Source organism: Vanessa tameamea, chromosome 11, assembly GCF_037043105.1.
Source record: "Vanessa tameamea isolate UH-Manoa-2023 chromosome 11, ilVanTame1 primary haplotype, whole genome shotgun sequence".
NCBI classification, from domain to species: Eukaryota; Metazoa; Arthropoda; class Insecta; order Lepidoptera; family Nymphalidae; genus Vanessa; species Vanessa tameamea.
The window spans coordinates 466,778-490,062 of record NC_087319.1 but is presented as its reverse complement, the minus strand read 5'-3'; the positions used below and the strand labels follow the sequence as shown (position 1 = coordinate 490,062).

The following is a 23,285-nucleotide window of genomic DNA, read 5'->3' as shown; positions in this document are numbered from 1 at the left end:
TCGTAGCGCCGACGCGATACAAAGTACTCGTAAAAATTTATATGAATAAAAAAATAATTAGACGTAGGCAGTTTTTATATCACTATAAAATCAATAATGATAATATTTTCATACATTGCCATACTTACTCCAAGCCATTACAGGTCAGTATGTCCTCAATAAAATATTCACACGCAATAATACTTCATTTCGTGAATGTTGTCGTATGATTTAATTGTAAGCTTATTTTTATAAAAACAATTCGAAAAGCACGCGTGAGAATGGCCTGTAATTTATTTACGTAGCTTATTGGATTGAACTATCACGCAAACTCATAATATTGTAATTGCTAAGAATACATTATGACTCTCGAACACGAATGAATTTAAAAAAAAAAAAAACAAATATATTAATAGAGGAAGAATAAGATAGTTTGAGTAATAGCCTGTAAATTTAACATGGCTGAGCAAAGCTGCTCACCAATGCCGTCGCATATTGCCCTGATCCAAGGGAATCCAGCGAGCCGCAAGCGTTTCTTTAGTTCAAAACTATTATCGAGGGCACTCCTCATACATGCTCAAAAAATCACAAGCAAAAAGTTTGCTTAATTTCCGCAAATGCGATTTAAACAATGTAATATTTTACGACGACCACGAGGAATATGATTATATCTGTTAAAAAAAAAATATTTAGTTTAAAATATACTCACTTATAATAAAAACTTTCAGGTGTCTACTGCCGAATAGGCGACTTCTCGACTAACACTCGCCTATCCTTCGCTTTCGTAATAGGCAAATATAATACATATAAGATTTTTTTATCATTTTGGCCCGGAAACACTAGTTACGTCGCCGGCCTGTTCTATTTATGAAAGGCGTTTATTCCACCGTGCTGGTCCACTGCGGGTTGGATATACATAGAAATTAATCATAAACATAAATTCAGCACGTAATAATTTAAATGATGATTGATTTAAACCCGTTACCGTTGATTACGATCTGCGTGCTCAAACCATTGGGAAATTTCTAAATCGTCTCAGTTTTATATAATGAATCCACACAGACACAAATATTGTTGTTAAATAATAGAATTGTATGATCTGGTACTAAAAGGGCTAAAGTACACTCTCGATACAAGTGTCAACTGCATTTTACCATTTGGCAGGTCCTTTAACAATAATACATTCATTTGTTTTAAAATGGCGTAAGCTTAACATAAACAACTTAAAAAAAGCATACGTTATATAAAACAACTAACATCGGATTATTGTGTCTGTTCTGATTACCAAATGTAAAGGTTATGGATAATGGCTCTTATATAAGGCCAGGCTATATTATTTGACAACTAAATTAATTAATGTCAAAATATAATTACAGTATTTTACAAGGATTTGAATAAAATTATATAATACTGAGATACTGTCATTTATATTAAGATAATTTAGTTTATAAGGAGAAAATAATAACACGAATTATTAAAAATGATTATTTATTTTTATTAACAGCAAACTGCTACAAGTCTGTCATCATTAATTAAGTATTATTATCTGCTCTAGATAAATCACATCTAGTATCAATACATACATAATAAATATATATCAATAAATAAAAAGGTAACTAGAATGAAAATGTCTTTATACACTCGATAAAGCTAGTATTAGAAATTACTGACCATAGACTAAATTCGGAATACACGTTTTAAAAAAGTATTTGACTTAATAAGTATTTCATATTATTTAAATGTCAAAATATATGACAGACGAATAAAAAAAAGTCGAGTTACGGTATTACAAATTCAGCCAAATATTTTCCAAGTAAAAACAAGTTCATATGTGCTTCTTAAAACGTAAAAATTCATCACTATATTTTGACATTCGAATGAAAAAAACAAGAATGATTTTCATAAATATTTTATAATCACAAAAAGGCGGTATTTCAAATGAGATTGATGGTATTATATAATTTCGGTACAGTACAATCATGACGAACAAAGATATCACAAAAGTTCTATCTATCTATTAAAACATATAATTTAGTACAAAAATATAATCCATATAAATTACATAGGCTTGATCTAAAATATTTATATTTCTGAGAAAGGCTACTTTTAATTGATACGTATAATATAACCTTTGCAATTGATACGGGCTCCTGTTTAAACAATGCTAGTAATTACTATCATTACTTTTCAATAAGAATCATGCAAGAAGAATAATATTATAGATGTTTACATATAATTACTTATCATACAGTTAATATAGACTTACAAGAAGAATAGATCCTAAACTTAAAATATGGCTACTTTTTGACCGCTATAATTACATAAATAAATTGTCATTTCTCGACATTTCATGATAAATTAACATTCTGGAGATACCTGTTCAGCAATACTATCAAAGTATTATACAAGATGACCGTAAAAAGCTCTTTTGAATTGTCATGTTACAGTATTGAGTTCATAAAGCTACCACTAGTTCGAAAAGTAGATTGTAACAAGTACGATAAGAAACTCAAGTGCTGTTCTGAAAGAAATCACTTGTTAAAGGCGTTTAATTTAAAAAAATATTTTAAAAGTTCACAGGATTCTTATAAAGAGAGAACTATAGTAATAATTGTCAATTTAGTATTTATGTAATTATTTCGGTCGAAAGTATCAGAGTATAAAATAATGAATGTCGATGACAAGTGTGTAGTGTTGCGATGTACATCAATGATACTTAAATTTAATGGAATATCATTTTAATAACAAAACTTAAACATACGGATTTATTTTAATACCTAGCTAAGGACGACCGAAACAACATCGATTTGTATATTTTAACATAAGTATTATAAATGGTTGGTTTAGCATTTAAGTTGGTTCACATTCGATCAGATCAACAAATGTATAGAACATATTTACTGTAACTCCATTTGTTCACATAATTACCGGCACAATGTAACTGTCAGGCCGATGACAGCTACGTCGCGCCTACGCGTGTGTTGTGACGTCACAACGTCACAGCAAGTGACAACTGTCGTTCTGACATCGTGTAAACCAGCTTAAATCGTATGTAGAGTAAAAGTAGATAAAAGTTTCGATCATGATTAATTGATGTAACCACAGCTCATCAATTCTTCTGACTCAAAAATCTCTTGAATTCCTCTTGCCAACATAATTTGAACTATACACACACTTATAAACTCAGTGATACTTCCCGTTTTGAACTTGAGACCTATAAGATCCACATGTTCTATCCGCTACACTCAACCGATTAACTCATATAAACAAGAAAAATAACAAAGACGCGATACACATTGTTGATGTTTGAGTATAAAGATAAAGGAGGTCATCAATCAATGTCGATATTACATATGTAAAAAAAAACATGATGCAATATTTCTTCCGATTGGCTGTACAACATTTATACACAACCACTTCAAGACGGTTACATAAATCACAGCGATTAACTGCAGTGAATATATGAAATAAAACTGTTTTTATAACATAATCACTAACAAAATGTAACTGTAGCTTTTATGTTTGTAGCAAACGTAGAATACTGAATACTTGTCCATATGAATGAGACAACTGAATCTTAAAGAATGTCACATTGTCGAAACCCACAGCGGACTCCATGTCTGCTTTCACGAAAGTAAGAATAAAACCAAATAAGAAGATGAACTAATCAAAGTCACACTTCACATTGACGTCGGCGACCAGAAGTTCATTTCACGAAGTTCCGACGGCTTCGGGCGGAACGAATGAGCCGGTTTCGTGAGCTTGGGTTGTTGACTTGTCTCGTTGGATATTATCTTTGGGTCGGCTTTCGGAGACGGGCCGAGGCTCTCGACGGACTCTGCTAGGGAACCGCCTAAAATAATACAATTTTATTAATTAACAGGAATCTGAAAATCACACTTGCCACACATCAAGTAATAATTTACAGAAGTTGAAACTACAGCGTAATTTACATAATAATATTAAATATTAAAGTATATAAAATGAGAAGTATAACTTCTTCTTTTCTCAGTTGAACATAAAACATAAAGTAGGGACATCAAAACTTAGTAAATCCACGGTTGGTTTCGCATCGGCCTTGGAAGGAAGGGGTTACATATTCCATAGCGCCGACGCCTACGAGGCGGTCACCACCGTCATCCGCCCGTCGGCCGAGCAATGATAAAGGCAGATAAATGCGCGCTCACCGTGCAGGCGCGGCTCGGGCAGGTCCTCCTCGGCCAGCGCGGAGGAGGAGGCGGCGAGGTCCTTCTTGTAGCCGAGCAGCGCGGCCGCGAGCCACGAGCGCGCGCCGCCCTCCTCCGCCGCCTCGAACGGCGTCGTGAAGAACCTGCACATACATCTACATAGGACGGGGATCTTTGTACCGGCTCGCTGTTTACAAGCTGACGCGGTTGGCTTGTCTTCGTGGAGAATTGCCATCGCGACATACGACACTCACCGGTTGCCGTTCATCCTCCTGCGCGTCGTGGGACTGGAGGGGGGCGAGTGCGCCGGGGTGGCGGGCAGGCTCTTGCTGCCGCGTCGAGCCAAGACCTTCGGGGTGAGCTCCGGTACGTCGTCCGCGGGAGTCGCCACTGTGAAGCCGCGGGGAGAACGCGTCTGGATCATTTGGTGGGCTACCTGGAATTTGAAATTTCATGATTATTTATATTTTCATAGCCGTTTGCGAGTTCCCGTCATGTGACTTTGCCGCTCCGATGTAGACAATGATTAATTGCGCAGTCGATTAATTTTTTGCTTTAAAATCGGAAATATAAAAATACGAAGATTCGAATTCGAGAAATATAAAACACTTTAGACATAATTTGGCAAAGTTACACGACGAAAAATATATACATACAAAAATAATAAAACCAACGACTATAGAGCTAAATATCGATGTTATATTAAAGAAAATATTTAAACAGCCTGAGGTATCTGCAATTTGTTCACCACTTATATTATTTCAATCGAAATTCGTAGGATAATTATATGAATGTATGGCACACGTAGCGAATTTAATCAAGTATGAATTTCATCTCTAACGTACGGCGGCAATCGAGGTGAATGTATCGCTGAGTCACGGCGCACGCGCATTTGAAATAGAACAATGCGCTCGGAAGTACCTTGAGTACATGTTCATAGAAATTCAGCGAGAATGCACATTCTACTTTATTTGATACCAGTTATAGTTGAAAGGATAACGACTATTTAATATATCACAAGTACGCGGTGCGCGTCAAACTTGAAATGTAGTATTTTTCTTAATTTAATTTAATATATAATATATTATTATAATTTCTGTTTTAATTCATTCGTTGCGTTCAACTATTACGTAAACGAGGTTAGGATATGAAGGTTATATATATTTCATAACATTGCTAACAAAGGGAGCTGTGATACATTATCAAGTCAATGTTTTATTGGCAAAATACTAAGCTCAAATACTCCCAAACTATCTATATACAAAAATAATATATTACATAAGTAAATAATCAACGCGAAATGCACTACATTACAAACATTTTTTTTTTATTTTATTTTTTTTTTATTTATTAGGGAAACATACAGCATATCGTATATTACAACTTAATATAATAATCATATTTTAACACTTATGCCAGTTAAATTTCCACTACTGCTTTAACAGGGAAGTGGACTAATTTTGATATTACATAAAATATAACTATTTATGACAAAATAATATTTTAACGTAATATGGTTATGGTTAATTACTAATAAGTATTTTTCACAAGATTATGAAATTTACTTAAACTATTTTTAAACAGATCAATGTGGTTGTATTTTCTATTATGACTATTACAAGATCTTAGAATAAAAGAATAAAAGATTAATAAAATATTGAATATGAATAAATTTCACTTTATCTATATTAACGTTATCGACTGACCTTGACGACGGAACTCCCACAAGCCGCGCCCTCACCTTTGAAGCCATCGTCTGTTCCCGCGGGCTTGGATTTTGCATTTACTGATTTCACTGAAAAAAAAAAAAAACAATATTTTTATTTACAATATATTTTTTTAAAGAAATCTTAGTACATAACCTTAAATATAAACCCATTGATAATTTTGTATCTTATGTTTGAGATCATTTATATATGTATAAGGTAGGTTAGGCACTCAATATCATTTACAAGATTGCGACCTTTCATTCACTCGTATCACGTCAATGGACTAAATTTAAAACAGGTGAACCAGTGAAGCGCAGCTCTAACTATATATAAGTATATAATAGTATACAACAATATTATATACTTATTAACCTTTTCAGAAGCGCGCTGCATCTTATGATATAAGTCTTATTTATATTGGTTTAATATGTTTTTTTTTTCAATTAAACATAAGAAAAAAAAGACTTCTCCTCGTCATGAATATTATAAATAATATACAGTATGTTAGTACGTAAAGCAATCGTTCAACGATATCAGGGTGGCCTAGCGAAGGATATTGTTGTTGTTGAGCCCTTAAACTATTGTCATCCCCACCCAACCTTAATATAAAACAATAGATAGATTCAAAAATCAAGTTTCGTCAATTTAATTATTAACCATAGCTATATTTAAAAAAAAAGACACGTCGTTTCGAAGTACCGGTAATTTGCATTCGCTTTTGATGCTGTATTCGCTTTTGTTGCTTTATTACAATATCCCACGCGCTCCATTCGCCTTTTGTTTAAATATGGACCTACTCCTAACACAAACTTAACTTTAGAGACGAAAATCCACTTGCTATTATTTCGAGTGGTAATTCAATTGATCTCATAAAGTTACCTAATGTTATTCTTTCTAGAATAAATTTATCTTCTTTTGTGATATATTACACTAATATTATTACTAGTTATATTAAAGTTAACAAAACAAATCACAAGTTTATCTTGAAAGTCGACGTAAGCTTTTTCATATCTGAAATTCATAAACAATAAATATAACTGATATTGGTTAAGTGTTTCATTTTAATAATTGAATTGAGGAAACAATGAGAAATAGTCGTGCGTCATTACAGTACACGGAGAACATTTTATTGTGTAGAAGTATAAGTAGGCGTGACATTTTTTTGTCCGAAATGTCACTAATCGCAATACGCGCGTCTCAGTTCAACGGCCATCGTCGGAGAACCAGTTATTTAACCTATACGTTTTTTATATTTAAAAGCGAAATTAAATGTCAATTAAACATGTCTCGAACTGAATGATCCTGTATCGTCTGTCGTTCACCTACATAATTTAGTAGTCCAGTCACAACTTACAGACATATTTTTTGAACTGACTTTTAGACTAACTATTCTATACTACTGTATAAATCTGTAGAGTATGTCTGTACACTAAATGTTTTTGTCGAATTTCGTTATAAATATTCGTTTTATGACTCACTGACTCAGTTTTACCATTTTCGAAATTTTTGTCTGTCTGTTTGTCCTATAACTCAAGAACGGTAGAATCGATCTTTTAAAAAAAATTTATACAGTAATAACATGTGATTGCGCAAATGATAGACTACATACATATAGTGCCGGTAACCCTCATGGCAGCATGGCATGGCATTTTCTATGTTTTCTTAAATAAATTAGAAGCATTATTGAACTGTTCTAGGTTAATGTATATGTATTCGTGCGTGCATTTTGCGATTCATATTAGATTTTTTGCAAACTAATTTAAAAAAAAAAATTTAAAACGCCCAGCGCGGGTCTGTAGCGGCTAGTATTTATATAACTTGTATTGGGCGAAACTAAACAGTACAGGTACAGGTTGAATTACAAATAATGTGCCAATTTCTAATCTACAAGAAATCATTTGAAATTCTCAAAAAATATCTCGATATAATTGACATTCACACAAAATACTCTGCGTGTGCACGATATGACAGTGACGATAACAAGAAAAAAAAATTTGGCAAACTAGTGAACGGAAATAAGCAGCGCTCATTTTAACAAACTGATATTTTCAATTTTCAAATGATCTGTACATTGACCGCACAGTACCTAACCATACAAAATGTTCGACGTAATCCTAAAACTTTACAGACAGATCAACACTGCGATTAAACCTCGCATACAACATCACGCTCATTTTAACAAACCATTTATATGTTATAAGCATATATGACGTGGGATGAATTGATAATTCGAATTTTCGCAAAAACCATAAACCATACCCTAGGGACACGGTGTGCCTTTTGACAGCAGGCGGGTGACGCAAACCTTGCGAGCCTTCGGTTTCTTAAAAACACTGGCGGTAAGACCGACACGACCATATAAAAGAGTAGGCAGAGTCGGTTTTAGAGTCAACTGTGTGAGATTGAAAAATTGTCTTTAATTTATATTTATAAACTTATGTTTCCACAATTGTGTGTGTCTGCACAATGTCCCTTTCGTTTTCGCGAAAATACTAAATATCAAACATCCTACGACATATACATACGTATAATAAACTCATATATGATTGGTAATAAAAAGACGAATATGTAATTTGAGAAATAGGCTGTTACAACGTTTTAAAATCGACAACCGCTTTGTTGTATGCCAACAAATATGTACATAGATGTAACTGATAACTCTGTGACGTCATTAGACAATATAATATATCTTTTTTACTTGTAAATTACGTACTTCCCACAATTTGAATGTATAAAATGTTATAATAGCATTATGTTTATGTTATCTAGCGTACAAACTGCACGGGAATAACAATCGAGTGGTTTATTCCACAGCTCGTGTAATTATTCATGTGAACATAATTATTGCGCGTGATCATGTTTACAAGTCACTCGAATAACCTGTGTGCTGTTTTAATTATTTAAATTATTGCATTTTGCATTAACAGCCTGTAAATTTCCCACTGCTGGGCTAAGGCATCCTCCCTCTTTTGAGGAGAAGGTTTGGAGAATATTCAACCAAGCTGCTCCAATGCGGGTTGGTGGAATACACATGTGGCAGAATTTCGTTAAAATTAGACACATGCAGGTTTCCTAACGACGTTTTCCTTCACCGCCGAGCACGAGATGAATTATAAACACAAAATAAGCACATGAAAACAGTGGTGCTTGCCTGGGTTTGAACCCGCAATCATTGGTTAAGATGCACGCGTTCTAACCACTGGGTCATCTCGGCTCTATAAAGTAAATTACTATAGATCTATTCCTTACGAAGGCGCGCCCCTCCACTTTTAATTTTATCGGCTTACACTAGTGAGTGTTCCACGTGCTTACAAGATGTCTTAGTGTGCGTGAGACCAATAAGAGCACACAAACAAAAAGGCAAAGACACAATTTAGACACATTTGTTAAGTTATTTTTACTTAAAGTATATATTTAACGTGGAGATTTTCTTGTTAAACTTTATGATACTTTTAGTACTACCAAGATAATATTCCATAAAGAGTGATTTTTGCAACTGTATCTTATAGTTTACCTTCATAAAACTATTGTTAAATAGTCGATTTCAATGGAAGGAGATATAAAGATAATTAAACAACATTTATCTTGAACTGACATGACGTCATTGGTCTAAACAATCAATATATAGTATGAATTCGGGAAAAATGGCATTAAAAAAGTATATATGTAGAAATGGAATAGCTCGTTTAATTAAGTATATATTAATAGACAACAGTTTATACGGCATTATTCGCATGTAATATATAAATCTAGGGTTTCTTTTATATACTCTTCCTGCCTTTGAAATACACAATACGTTTAATAAAAAACATAAACTGACCAGCTGTATTAATAGGTGCAATGCCGTGCAGAACTTCTTGGCAGGGCTTCGTGTGTTTCGACCAATCCTTGTCTTGTTTGTACGTTGCCGTGGCTGCGATTTCGTTGTGCTGTTCAATCATAACCTTCGGAATCTCATTGCTGAACTTGGGTTTACCCAACAACGCATCGGTCTTCGGATAACGTATGTAAAAGAATGAATCTTCGGGAGCTGGGGGTGATGAAGCGAACGGTGCAAATTCCCTGTGAACAATGATAGCACATCTTTTAAAATATATTTTCTCAAGATTGCAGATTATACCTTGAAGTTTTTTAGTTGCTATTGTTGTTGAAGTTATTTCGTAAGCTGATTTTTTAAATTTAAAATTAAAATAACTAAACAGTTATATTAAATAGAAACTAGCTTAAAATATAAATATACATGTATATTTATTATATTATGTATGTATATATGTTTTGTTTATTGTAATTATCCAACAACCTTTACTTTTACACTTTCCAAACACACGTATATAAGTCTTTAAACGGAGCACTCTGACGCGTGCACGTACCGTTAGCAACGATATTGAGGTTAATTATTTTTGCATCTTCATAATTATGGTTTAACTAAAGATGTTTGAGAAGTGCTTACAATATTAAAGTAGAGATTGAACTAATTGGTATAGAAATAAAATGATTAATTTATTTATTATTCTTATTGAGCATACTTACTAAAACGATAAAGATTCGTTTCATACTTTTAACTTTATTCATATAAACCTGTATTGTTGTAATTTCATCATCTTTATTTATTTATACAAGTATATTTTAAAGCAAGATTTAATATTTAATTAACTAAATTCATCAGATTGTTTTCTAATATATTATATTACTATTATATCACGCCACGTCACAGCTTCAAAAGGTCCTAAAGGTATTTGGCACGGATACGTAATACATGAAAATATCACGAGAATAAGTGCACTTTAATAATAATATAACATTGTAACCTATATCGAAATCGTACCGTAACCTAAAATATATATTTAAGATGCTAAACTTATATAAACTTACTTATATAGTTATGTATATAGTTTATATAATAATAGAGCCAGAGTAAATTTATAGATATAGTAAGTATATTTTTGATCAAACATTGCAATTTTCGAAATTAATTTACTTTTTTATTTATTTATTATATTTAAAGAGTATTTAATGCATGTTGTCATTATTTATAAATATAATTGCAACACTATGTATATTATATCTGTAATACTATCGTCATTTATATTTTTATATGCTTTTACACGTTTTTGATAAATCTTTGAATATATTTAAAAAATAATTAAGTTTTACTTTTGGTAAGTCTTTGTTCTCGCCAGTTTGGTCGGTCCCACCCACTTCATCACGATTCGACCATCAATATCGTTACTGAATTTGAAAGGTGACATTTATGTTATCAACCTGTCTTCAGATTAATTAATCTACCAAACGACAAAAACCTCTCCCTCCATGACAGAACAGAACATCCAGTAATCAATTTAAAATGGGCCTTAAAATCTTGATTTTTGAAAGCAAATTAACTCTTAAATATAAAAAGCCGTGACGTTACGAAGTTAATTATTAAATAATAAACTTTTATTTAAGACTTTTGCTTAAATCTATTTTATGCCTATGATGACAAGTCAATTATATTTAAGATAAGATTAAACAGTAAGTTTTGCATAACGATATACATTTTTACATAAAGTCACATATTTGTTATATGTAATTACAAAATTAGGGGCGTTTTCGATACTTTTATATATCACAAAATAAAAGGATTAGTTAATGAATACTTTTCACATGAATAACTTACAAAAAACGGCTATTCAAATCACCAAAACGCGCGACGATGTTTCTCTTTTTCATCATTGTAACAGTATTAAAAACTAATTATAGAAATTTTAATTCTTATATGAGTTATCACTGAAGAGACAAGATGTATATGAATGGAAAATTAACCACAAACTAATAGCCTACAAGAAAACGTATAACATTTTATACTAAAAACACTGTTGCTGCCGAGTTTAATCTGATCGTGATAATATTTGTTGTAAACTAAACAAAAATAACTCGTGACGTCACAGCTGAGCAACCAATAGCGTCTATTTGTACGAACACTCCCCCAGCGGCAAAACATCACGACATTTAAATGCGTGCGCGAGTATGCATAACATATACATTCAGAGGTCAAAGCAGGACACCGATAATTTTTTTAATATTCAATATATATCGAATCATGGAAAATAATTCTTGGCACACAATAAAGATCTCTCACGACAATCACGTGCCAAACTGCGCCTGAATACACTGAGAAGTCATTAAGCCGGTGTTTTATTACTTCTATAAATAACTAACTTGGCTTTCATACAATATTTCGTTAACTTTCTAAATCCAAATATAATTTCCGACGCATATCCTTAAACATTAGAAGAAGTTTCTAAATCCTCTAGCACAAAGGTAGCCGACATTAATCACCATTATATTGGGAAGGATCACTCGCTTGGCTTGGTAGATAGGTACGAAGAACCAGTTCAGCCTTATAAATTTTCATGAATTTTAAAAACAACTCTTTATGACGACGGTTGACAATTCATGCCAAGTATTTCAAGTTATGATATATTATCTATAATTAAATGTTAGAAAATGTAGCATTATATACAATTTCTAGCCATCTGTGTATAATAGTGTACTTGTCCCACAATCACATCATATCAGTTACAATATCTTGCTCTTCTCTTGGGGCGTATTGAATTAATCTCTACGGGCGATATTGTTTGGCTCCAAATGCAAAACTGCTGGTAATTTATCATAAACGAGACAAAGTGTATGTCAAGGTTTCGAGTTTATAACACAAAAAACCTTTGAATATCTTTTTTAGGGATTCCGTACCTCTAAAGGAAAAAGGAAACCCTTATAAGATCGATTCGTTGCTATCTGGAATGCGTAGAGGTTATAAAGTACAATTTAATACAAATACTGAGGTATGTGATCCTTTGGGGGCTATGAAAAAAATTAAAGCTCTAAGTTTACGTAATCAAAAAATATGTCGCATTTCCCATACATTTTCGCAAACCCTGTGGTACCTGCTCAGAGGGGCTTGAACAAAGCGCTAACACCAAGTAAAACCTGCCTCCAACAAACAATAAATAATCAGAGTGGTAAATCCAAGAAAGAACATTAGTAGATACGCTATCAATATAAACCTATTTTTACATTTTGATTATAATATCAATTTAAAATATGAAATTCAAACAAATACGATGAATGAATTATCAAAGCAATAACTGTTGACACCATTTTTAATATGTGGAATATTCTATTTCCAAATATTGTCCAGTTATTAATATAATCAGTTTAAGAACAAGCCATGACTTGTCGATGGGCTATTAAGACGCGGAAATGAAATTTCAAGACGAACAATGATCGAAACGTCTGATAACTCCAAATACTGGCTAAACTGGTTGAACGAGCTATTAATTCGGGAGCTTACCAGAGACCTGAACATTACAAAAACGATTTCCTCGTCCTCCGAAAACACGTCAGCGGAAGACACGTAGAAAAGTTATTACCAATTGAATTATTTTTCTTTTCATTTTGAAAAATTTAATATTCTTGATATTTGACACTATAGTTAATACTAAATAATATATAATGTCAACTGTTTGTCTCTATACCACGAAATAGTTCATCATTCAACGTATATCAAAAACAATAAACTATTTTTCTTACCAGACGAATCAACTATTGGTTTAGTAATAAAGGAACAGCGTATACATCACTAACTCTATATGATGTAATTACGAGCAGCATGTATAACCGGCAGCAACTTGCCAGTTACTGGCGTGCCCTCGGATGGTCTCAAATATATTTTGGCATACTGTTTTCAACCCTGCACGACCTCTGTTAGTAGCAATATATACTAGCTAGCACACACGAGGAACTAGCATGCTTATTTATAATGACTTTACCTCTATTACGTTTAACTTATCTATGTGTGCCTACACTACTTTTGTTTATATTTTTCTACGTTTTGTTTGTAAATATTAAATATGCTTTATAAATTGCTTGATTCAACAAATGGATAACAAACAAAACAATCTGTTGTGTTTTAATGCTATGTGACAAGATCGATCGTCGCTGACGTCAGAACATTTGAAAGGTGTTTTCAATGAAACTGATAAGGATTCATATTTACATCAGCATTGTTACATAAATAGCTGCAACCATGTATTCATTTACATACTATTTTGAAAAGTATATTATTTGAAAAGTATATAAAAACGATTACGTAATTGAGTTTAATATAATCATAAGAGCTATCTACAAAATGAATTACGATACCATTATTTTTGTTATGTCACGAAAAATGTAATTTTGTAACCGTAATATAACAATAGTTCATTTTAAACGTAGTATTTGGAATATAATCTTTCATTGCAACTTATTTTTTAACTTATCTTTAACCAATTTAATGTGGTGCAAATTTATAAAAAGCACATTACGAACGATACATCTCGTGTAAATACGAGATCGTCACAAATTAGCATATTGGATAATAATACCAACAGATGACGTTTGAAATATTATTATACAGGGTTATTGGTAATTCGACGTATTCCCGTTAGGAGGTGATAGGAATGATTATTTGCGATAATTTTAACCCCTATATGCATAATGCAAAAGTGAACCATTTTTGAGTTATAACGTTTTTTAGATTTTATTTAAAAAAAAGCTAAAAAAATTTAAATTTGGACCGATAATTATTTTTTTAGTATTGACAAATAACCAGTGTTTATTCGTTTTTATAAATCAGAAGAAAAAAATAGATTTTAATTGATACTTTTATCGCAATTCTATTTAAACTTAAAATATTATATTTAAAAAAAAAACGGCTTAAAAAAGAACAATTTAAGCGTTTGTAGCCTTTAAACTTATAAATACTTTAATATTACAGAATTATAATTACTTTTGTTTCAAAACTATTTATTCGAAATCCTCTTTGTAGTTAAGCTGTTATATCTTAATGTATACATTATGTCAATTTGTAACGGCAATGTTATCGGATTCTTTTAATTTCATTCTAATTGAATTCTTTTAATGTATATACATTAAAAGAAAATGATCTAGATAAAATTGGCAACACACATAAAAAGTCCAGCTAAATCATCCACAATAATAACGAAGACACCATCCGAAGTTTTAAAATTATAATTAAAAATACGCCAATTGTAAAACACACATATTAGTTACTTTAATAATCTATTTCAATACATTCGAATTTTAAATAATAATACTATACTTTACTTAGAGTATTTTAAAGTAATTAAATAAATTAAATTCTACTTACTTGGTTGGTTTACTTTTCATCCAAACGGGGAGAGTAAATCCATCCTTAATTTCTGGATCAGACGATGCCATCTTTGTTTTTAATGAAATTGCAAGTATTATGAAGTTATAGTATATAATATATATTCAAATAATCAGCTACACGGCAAATATATTACTAAACGATATGATATTTGAGTGTGTTTTATCGTGAGCAGAATGATAAGAGACTAATACTGCCAACATTAAGAAATATTAACGACTACGTAACTATACAATACAATAACTGAATTAAATTAATAATTTATTTAATGTTCAGGACACCCTTTGAGATGCACCCGACTTCAGACTGAGCGATGATATAGGCATCTGTAACAAAAATATATAAATCGTACTTCGATCAGATGTCTCTTTATTCAATTACATTTTTATAGATTATATCAAACATTAAGCAAAACAGATTTTAAGAAGTTTGGCGATTCTTTATCTAATAAATCTATTTAATAATAATTTAAACCAATAATTACAGCGTCCTTGTGAATTAGTTTTACCGTAAACGTAACGATTTTTGTGTGACTTTTTAGGTAGAATCATAAAACATTATTACAATATTGAAGCAGTATGTATTCTATCCGGTTCCGGTTGATAAATGGGAAACACTTTTAAACGAGCTCCCGTCAAACCATAGACTACAGTTGTCATCTGATACTTGACACATTTGCTACCAACATAACGGACGTAACTACTACGCGTTCCGTTTAACGCTTCCTAAAACGTTTGGTTATTGCATCATGGATACCAACGGAATGTCAGAGGAAATGTTAAAACTATTTAAAATGATGAAAATGGAATTAGAAAAACAAACGACAAAAATAACTCAGAACGTGACTGACACTTTAATGCGCTCTTTGGAAGAAAAAATACAGCCAATAATAGAAGAGAATAAAAATTTAAAAATGGAAGTGAAAACACTAAACACAAAATTTAAGTACTTAGAAAACATTAATAGGAAAAATAATATAATAATACATGGTGTCAAGGAAGCAGAAAAATCTTACGATGATTTATTTACCATTATCGAAAACACTTTGAGGAACATAAACGTTAATATAGAAAAAATTGAAATAAATAAGTTTCATAGACTTGGTAAGAAGCAAGACGGTAAAACTAGACCTATACTGATCAGCTTCACGTCACAACAAAAGAGAGCTGAAATTTTGAAACATAAGAAGCAAATGCCACAAAAAACTTATATAACTGAAGACCTTTCAAAAGAATCAATAGAATTGCGTAAAAAACTACAACTCCAAATAAAGGAAGAAAAAGAAAGGGGAAATAGAGCATTTATTAAAAATAATAAGTTAACAATAAAAGAAAAATCAGAAGCTGAAAAAAGGAAGAGAGAATCATCTATGTCGCCAAATAATATATTAACCCCACAACGTAATACAGAAAAAAATAATACTACAGCTCCTTCTAAAATGCACAAAACCGATGCGTTTGCATATATGTGGGCCAGATCTTTTTCCCTATCGGACAAACATACAAAACAGAATAAGGCATAGGAATTAACGGACACCGTAAAACGCAAAGAATGTAAATAACACAATAAACATACAAACAAGAAACAACCAGATCCCCAATACGGCTAGTCACCGCGGGGTGATAGACTGTAACCCCCAAAAGCTTATGGATAGTAACGCGAAGAAAATACATAAGACAGACGAACCATCAGACAAGAGATAACGAAGATAAGTAAAGAAATAAATCTACAAATACGAAAACATAGACAGAACACAAAAACAGAAACAATCAACTACTACATAGAAAAAACAGGAGGTGTTAAAAAAGCATTGCAACAACTGCGTGATAATTTAGATTGGATCATAAACATTACACACCGAAAAACTAAAAGAAACAACAGGATCGAAATAATAAAAATAGCAACAGACTACTACCGCAATTTATACAGTGATAAGGAGTTACAATCAGAACCAAAACAACTAACTATCTACGAGTGTGAAAAAGAGGAAGAGATACCAAATATAATACCTGAAGAAGTAAAAAAAGCAATCGAAACACAGAAGAAAGGGAAAACAACAGGTGAAGACGCCATATCTAACGAACTATTAATAGGGACATCTACTAAAACAATCAACATTATCACAGATCTATTCAATGACATTTTATATACAGAATATATACCTCACCAATGGACAATATCAACCATAATACTCATACACGAAAGAGGAAATAAAAACGATATAACAAATTATAGACCTATCAGCCTGATGTCCAACATTTATAAAATATTTTCTAAGATCGTACTAGGCCGCCTTACAAAGATTTTAGATGAAAACCAACCAAGGGAACAAGCAGGATTTCGTAGCGATTTTTCAACACTTGATCATATCCATACCAGAAAACAGGTCATCCAAAAAAGTAACGAATATGGTATTAAGTATTATCTGGCATTTGTTGACTACAATAAAGCTTTCGACTCACTTAAACACTCTAAAATATGGGAAGCACTGGAAACACATGGAGTTCACAAAAAATATATACGCCTCATTAGCAATATCTACAAGAATATGAGAGCTAAAATAAAGACAGAAAGAATAGGTAAAAGTTTTCCTATAAAAAGAGGAGTTAGACAAGGAGACCCGTTGTTACCCAAACTCTTCTCCGCAGCTCTGGAATATGTATTTAGACGTCCCGAATGGAACAACTATGGACTGAATATTAACGGAGCACAACTCAACCATCTAAGATTTGCAGACGATCTGATACTTATTTCAGGCGATGCGATAGGCTTGCAAGAAATGCTAGAACAACTTGTATTCGAAAGCGAAAATGTTGGACTCTCCATGAACACCTCAACAACGAAACTGATGACTAACGTTGAACCAATTCCAATTGTAGTTAATGGTTCAAATATTGAATACGTGGAGGAATACACGTATCTTGGTCAAATAATATCTACAAAAGACCTAACAACTAAAGAAATAACTAACAGAATTAATCTGTCCTGGAAAAGATACTGGTCCTTAAAAGAAGTAGTAAAAAATCCCTATGCACCTCTTAAATATAAGAAAAAAATATTTGACTCGTGTATTCTACCCGTTATTACATATGGATGCCAAACATGGAGTTTAACGGAACACAACATACGCAAACTTGAGATTTGTCAGCATGGTATGGAAAGAAGTATGCTCAATGTTAAATTAAAAAACAAAATAAAACTAAAAACAATTCGGAAGCAAACCGGAGTTACAGATGTGACATATTACATCAAAAAACTAAAATGGAGGTGGACGGGTCACATGATGAGAAACAAAAAAGATAAATGGACCAAGGATATAACTGAATGGTATCCATGACAATACAAAAGAAAGAAAGGAAGACAACGTCGCAGGTGGGAAGACGACATAAAAAGAATAGCAGGTTTTACAGGGAGAAGAAAGACACAAGATCGTACTTTGTGGCAAGCTTTAGGGGAGGCCTATGCTGGGAAGCAAGACAATCTTGGCGAAACTGGTGTCAAATATTAAAATTTAGTATATAAGAAAGGAACGTATTATGTAAGATTGTTAAATAAAGGCTATTATTATTATTATGTATTCTATGACGACATAACGACGTACGTGTTTTTAAACGTGCATTTTGAATACTATTTTCAACTGATTAGTCACATGAGTATTGCAGTCGTCAATTCTAAGGAGGAAAAAAGATCAATCAAATAATCTTTTGATATGCATATTTCCGATAGCTCTGTTATGATATGATTTACGACTGCCTCGTTGGTCTTCCCGAGTTAAACTCGAGCCAGTAAATGCATTACAAACCATATATTTCTATTTTGTTTGTGCATGAATGCGAATAAAAACGACCAACTAAACAAAACTTAGTTACTTTCATAAGAACCAGTACCTTTCATGTAATTTAACCTCTTCCTACTTCAATTGAAGTGAATGGAACGAATGAACAATTCTGAATATTAAAAAAATACTAAAATTAATTTCCAAGTTTTAATATTCTATACATTATGCCACGTATCAATTTACAATTGCAACACATATATTCTTACATGTTATCAAATTATATTCGTACATCGTATCAACTTAAGTTTTAACCAGCTTATCAGTTGAACTTGAATAGTTAATACGAATAAGCAACCAGTTAACCGCTTACGAAATATGTATGCGCAATAAATTTAACGCTATATACCCACAACAGCCACTTCCACTAACCTGATAGATACAAGGTTAAAATTTTGTTTACACATATTTGTTTTAATTGGTACGGCGTAGTGGTTAGAACATATGAATCTTAACGGAAATTTACAGATTCAATCGTAGATAAGCATTACTAAATTTTGATGTACTTAACATGTGATAAGTAGTAATTTCGTGTCTGGCAATGAAGTAAGTAATCGTAGAAACCTACATTGTCGAATGAAAACCAACTCTACCCTATTCGTATCCACCAATACGCATTGAAGCAGCACGATGATAACATTCTACTCTGGAAAAGTCTTTGTCCAACATATCCAAGCACACAGGACAATCCCATTTTGTATTTTAATTTAAAACAAATACACTTCTTTTATTCTAAACGTAAATATATATTCTCGAACCAAGGTTGTATGAGCCAAAGACCTAACATCTTAGTTCCCAAGGTCGGTGCCGCATTGGCCATGTTAGGAATGGTTAAAATTTCTTGCGGCGCCACCAACCACCAACTGGTGGGCAATTGGTCAACTGGCAAACTATTTTACAAAAAAAGTTCAAAATTATTTACGCGTTAAGTATTATTATTTTATTTTTTAACACCTTCGGCTTGAAATTAAAGATTTGAAATTCCAAAAGAAAACAGCAATGTTTATCTAGTCTCCCTTTAAGCAACGTTTGAAGTCTGTGATTGCTAATCAGTCACGTGACACATTCAAATGTCTGAGAGTAACTTTCATTTAAATTTCAATGTTGTAGATGCATTGACAATTACAATTATTTTTTTATGAGTAACTAAATTACTAATACAACATAACAATGTCACTTTAGATTCTTAAATACTGAGAACATGATATACATCATCTCTCTAACTAGTTTCAATCTAAAGGTCAATAAGTGGTTAAATAGGTTCAATTTAAATAAAATATACACATCTATACTACGAAGGTTACTGTAGTAAAACTATTCAGTTGGAGAAGAAAAGTAGCAATTAGTACTGAAGACAAAATAATATAAATTATAACATTCCTTTTATCTTATATACTTCTTAAAGTTTAACTATGTGTATAGTCTTGTACTAATAAACGGCAATACTACATATTAACTCATCAATATTTATTAGTACTAATGCCAAAAACTACGCAGAATATAAATTGTTAAGCCATTGTGACACAGCCTTACTGTTATTGCTAATGAATAATAAAGTAACTTTCAATGTTAATAAGATAATACAGTTTTGTATGGAACTCAGGACTACATACTGCACAAAAGTATTGAAAAAATAAATAAAACATTAAATAATTACACACTGGTTGAACTGTTTTAGTAGCAAATTGTTGTGGTCATTCTTCAAGCATAATATTTTATGGCAAGTAATTGCAAGATAATTCAACTCAAAACATATTTTGACAGCATAATTGTTTTTGGCAATCTTATAACAAATCCACTAGCAGTCCCTGGTCAGTAACTAAATCAAGGATTACCAGAAATTAAGAAAATATTTGGCCACCTGGATAATGTATGTTGGCAAAATAAATAGTCCAAATACATTACTATTATTTGCCCAACAGAATTATATAGTCGGTAGATATAAAGACAAGGTTTATAAGCTATAATCTCTAAGTTTGTTAGGAAAGTCTCATCGAATAGTTTTTTATTTGACATACAAAACTAAATATTTTGTGATGTACGTATGACTTCACATCTCTTTATTACCCTGGATTATATTGTTTTCTTAATATTACTGGCCTTTGACATCCCAATTTACAATTAAACAGCACCATGCTCATGAACATTGTTGACTACTGCAATTGAATAAGTTACTCTTTTGGTCCCTTTTCAAATATGCACATAATAAATGGTTTATAATTATATATCTAACATCAGAATTCAGAATGTATTAATTATATTGTTATATTCTGTAATGAGGGCATTACATAACTTGCCATGTATCATATTTGTTATCCATAAAAAATATTTTTGTAAGTGGTTTATCGGCAAGTAAAACAAAGTTCAATATTAATAATCAGTTTTATCAAGTAAACATTGTCAGTGCTAAAACGAAACATGTACCATTGTAGTGTTTGCTCTTTTGATTCATTTCTATATCATTCAATAATAGGTACCATGCTGCAATTCTAAACATACAATCTTATAAAGACATATCATTTTGAATGTTACCTATATATGTTGTTAATTTTAAGTGCTTAGTGATAAGTTGATGGTATAACTTTTTCAATAAATAAATAAATCTTTAGTTCATCAGTAATTTTTTAGATCAATGATACTTCATTGATCTAAAAAGTTATACATTTTATGCAATATTTAATGTTGAACTGATAATATGATTTGTTAAAATAGAATCAAAGTCAACTCATATCCATGAATACTCCATTTAATTTGTGTAGTTCACGAAAAATAGTTTTTTTTACATAATAATCAGCCTGTAAATTTCCCACTGCTGGGCTAAGGCCTCCTCTCCCATTGAGGAGAAGGTATGGAGCATATTCCACCACGCTGCTCCAATGCGGGTTGATGGAATACACATGTGGCAGAATTTCGTTGAAATTGGACACATGCAGGTTTCCTCACGATGTTTTCCTTCACCGCCGAGCACGAGATGAATTATAAACACAAATTAAGCACATGAAAATTCAGTGGTGCCTGCCTGGGTTTGAACCCGAAATCATCGGTTAAGATGCACGTGTTCTAACCACTGGGCCATCTCGGCTCATAGTTTTTTTTTTTTTTTTTTTAACCAATCATCAAATTTTATTAAGATTATAATATGATGGTCAGAATGTATCCTAAATGGCACTATCTTTAATAAGTTTTGTATGTAGGTAGACTAATTATATGTAGAATGTATATATATATATATATAAAAAAAAATCAATTTTTTTAAAATAAATATTATGTGTATATTAAAAAAAACTATGAACACTTAAAATAAATAAGTGACATAAATAACACGTAACAATTTTCATACTTAAAACTTCATTAAAAGATCGGAAAATAACGATATTTGGTATCTGGAATTTCTTCGCCAAGACAGCTTGTTTTAGTTATTACGTTATACGTATATAGGTTAGGTACCTACATATGAAGTTGGAAATTTTGTACGCCATTTTAGTTCATGTTGTCATGATGCCCTTGATCTCCCGTTCTACTTTTAGCTATTGCCCTTTCATTCCATATTTGAAACTAATTAAAGTTTTATTTGTATTATTGCATTAGCATAAAATATTAATTTCTGCATTGTATAAAATGCACTCATTAATTTAAATGTCAGATCAATATAAACAAAAACACGTGTACGTGTAGCAAATTGAGCGAATTATTTGCAAAAATTTATATAAATAAATGAAATACGTAAAAAACATCAACTTACCTTAACAAAAACAATTGAATCACTGTTGGAAAACATTTTATCATTCACACCACCTGCTACCAAATGTACCGTCTACAACAATGAAAAATAAAAATATATTTGATTGATTTTTGACGGAGTGTAGAGATGTCATACTTTTGTAATCGATTACAACCCGATTCATCGATTTTTCTTTAATTTATTATTAATTATTACAGACTAGACTTACACTTAATACAAATTTAAAAAAGCTAAATAATGTTTAATATTGTATTTTACGTCACATGGTACGAGTTTTAAAATTTTTAGCCATCTGATAGAAAAGCTAAAGCGTGGAAAAAATTACTCTAAATTAGAAAAAAATAATTAAGTCAATCTAAAATTGTAGGAAGAGAGATTTATGGTTTAGGTTAGTCATAATCCTTTGAAAAGAGCATAGGTAGAAAATGTGTAAAATACTCTCCGTCAAAATAATACATGTATACATAAAATTCGATTCAGTAGGTCTCTCCTTGGGTTCAAGTTAACTTGATTTCTTCAAATTTGTTTCAATGGTTTGGCCATGAAATCAGACAGACAGACATAAAAGCAAGTTACTTTTGCATTTATAATATTTGGAAAGTTATATATCACGTTTTAATCT

At 31.7% G+C, this 23,285-nt stretch overlaps 2 protein-coding genes across 4 annotated transcripts in view; one reads left to right on the top strand and one right to left on the bottom strand.

Annotated features, from left to right (window-relative positions):
- The window catches only part of Tasp1 (Taspase 1), a 140,455-nt gene that overhangs the window by 112,803 nt on the left and 4,367 nt on the right, over positions 1-23,285 (top strand). The gene's annotated exons all lie outside the window — the stretch shown is intronic.
- LOC113400921 (uncharacterized) lies at positions 1,451-22,802 on the bottom strand. Of its 3 annotated transcripts, XM_026640615.2 has the most exons (7): positions 22,664-22,802; positions 15,066-15,412; positions 9,696-9,937; positions 5,873-5,961; positions 4,421-4,602; positions 4,167-4,309; positions 1,451-3,832 (listed from the first exon to the last, which is right to left on the bottom strand). In XM_026640615.2, exons 2-7 carry the CDS (start codon positions 15,134-15,136, stop codon positions 3,660-3,662), a joined length of 900 nt encoding a protein of 299 aa, XP_026496400.2. In that variant the 5' UTR covers positions 15,137-15,412; positions 22,664-22,802; the 3' UTR covers positions 1,451-3,659. The 3 variants fall into 3 exon arrangements, with proteins under 3 accessions (XP_026496400.2, XP_026496403.2, XP_026496402.2); XM_026640618.2 differs by lacking the exon at positions 15,066-15,412 and having other exon boundaries at positions 22,664-22,749; XM_026640617.2 differs by lacking the exons at positions 15,066-15,412; positions 22,664-22,802 and adding an exon at positions 11,532-11,680.